General features: G+C 31.6%; 1 protein-coding gene across 1 annotated transcript in view; it reads left to right on the forward strand.

Annotated features, from left to right (window-relative positions):
• The window catches only part of DIAPH3 (diaphanous related formin 3), a gene marked incomplete at its 3' end in the record, with an annotated part of 415,912 nt that overhangs the window by 206,420 nt on the left and 208,028 nt on the right, over positions 1-1,464 (forward strand). Inside the window, 2 exon segments of the mRNA XM_007450220.1 lie at positions 1-159; positions 869-983. The exon segment at positions 1-159 is cut by the window's left edge and continues 33 nt beyond it. Of these exon segments, the coding sequence (XP_007450282.1) occupies positions 1-159; positions 869-983 (274 nt within the window).

Below are 1,464 nucleotides of genomic sequence, written 5' to 3' on the forward strand. Positions count from 1 at the left end.
ATGCCCATGCCATTTGGTGGTGGTCCTGTGCCTCCACCACCTCCCCTGGGATTTCTCAGTGGGCAAACCTCTCCCCCACCACCAACCCTGCCTTTTGGGTTAAAACCAAAGAAAGAATTTAAACCGGAGACCAGCATGAGAAGATTGAATTGGTTAAAGGTAAAACAGAAATAAATAGAGAAATAATACTGTTACCTAGACTAAAACTTAAATATAATTGTATTTAGTTTCCAATGGGATCCCTATTCAAAATGACATTAAATAAACAGGCATTATTTTATTTTAAATAAAAATGTTGAGTCAAAGCCCTTTGCTGTTGACTAAAGCTCTCTGGTTTATAAATTGGGTAGGAATTGATGTTACAATGGGATTTGATTGTAATTAAATTGCCAATTCAACATTATTGTGGTTATACTCTGTATTTTGAAGTGTTTTTCAAAAGTACAAAAAAAAATAGTATTCTTAGGAACTTTTTTATATTGATAGCTATTGGGAAAAGTATTACTACTTGTCAGAAGTGGATAGTTAGTCGAGACATAGGAATTCTGAATCCTGCAGAATGATGGTTTCATGGTCACATAAATTGAGCATTGCTAAAGAGTAGGAGAAGTATAATTGAGAAGAAACAAACTTCATTTCATTCAACTTCAAATCCCCAACTTTTTTTTTTTTTTTTTCCCTAATAACACATTAACTTCCTGCAGAACTTGTATTTCATTGAAAATACTTTGGGAAAAAAATCTTACAGAGATTACTTCATAAACATCTGCTGGCAGCTCTGGGGCACTGGGTGTATACATGATGATTGGGTGTGGGGGACAGATGAAACACTCAACTGTGTGTGAATCTGTCTTCTCTCTGGCTGCAGATCAGACCTCAGGAAATGACTGAAGACTGTTTCTGGGTAAAAGCAAATGAAAATAAGTATGAAAATGTGGATTTGCTTTGTAAACTTGAGAATATGTTTTGTTGCCAACCAAAAGGTAAGTTTAATATCTTGGTTATTTGTTACTCTTAGTATTTTAATATTGTAACTTTTTATATGCTTACCTTTAGAAAGTATTATTTGTGTCATATAAGTGGTATTTTTTTATGTTACTAATGGATAAATGAATAATCCAATGAATAATCTGAAGTTAATTTTTTATATAGAGTATCAACTGGACAATTTTTAAAATACAAATGATTTAATACAAAACTTAAAAAAAAATTCTTTATAATACCTTCTTTGAAGATATTCTAAATTAGACTTTCGTAAAGGAGGGTATTTTCAGAGAAAATTTTGGTGTGAAAATTCCCTGTAGTCAATGAGAAATAGAAAAATGAAAACAAAATGTAAGTCTTCCTCTAGTCAGAATTTTCCCACCCTTTAATGTTACAGTGACTATCACATAGTTAATTAGTATGACTCACATGGGATAGAAATATCAAATTTTTTTTTTTTTTTTTTTTTTTTTGGGGTAC

The sequence above is a fragment of the Lipotes vexillifer genome, unplaced genomic scaffold (genome assembly GCF_000442215.2).
Source record: "Lipotes vexillifer unplaced genomic scaffold, Lipotes_vexillifer_v1.1 scaffold275, whole genome shotgun sequence".
NCBI classification, from domain to species: Eukaryota; Metazoa; Chordata; class Mammalia; order Artiodactyla; family Lipotidae; genus Lipotes; species Lipotes vexillifer.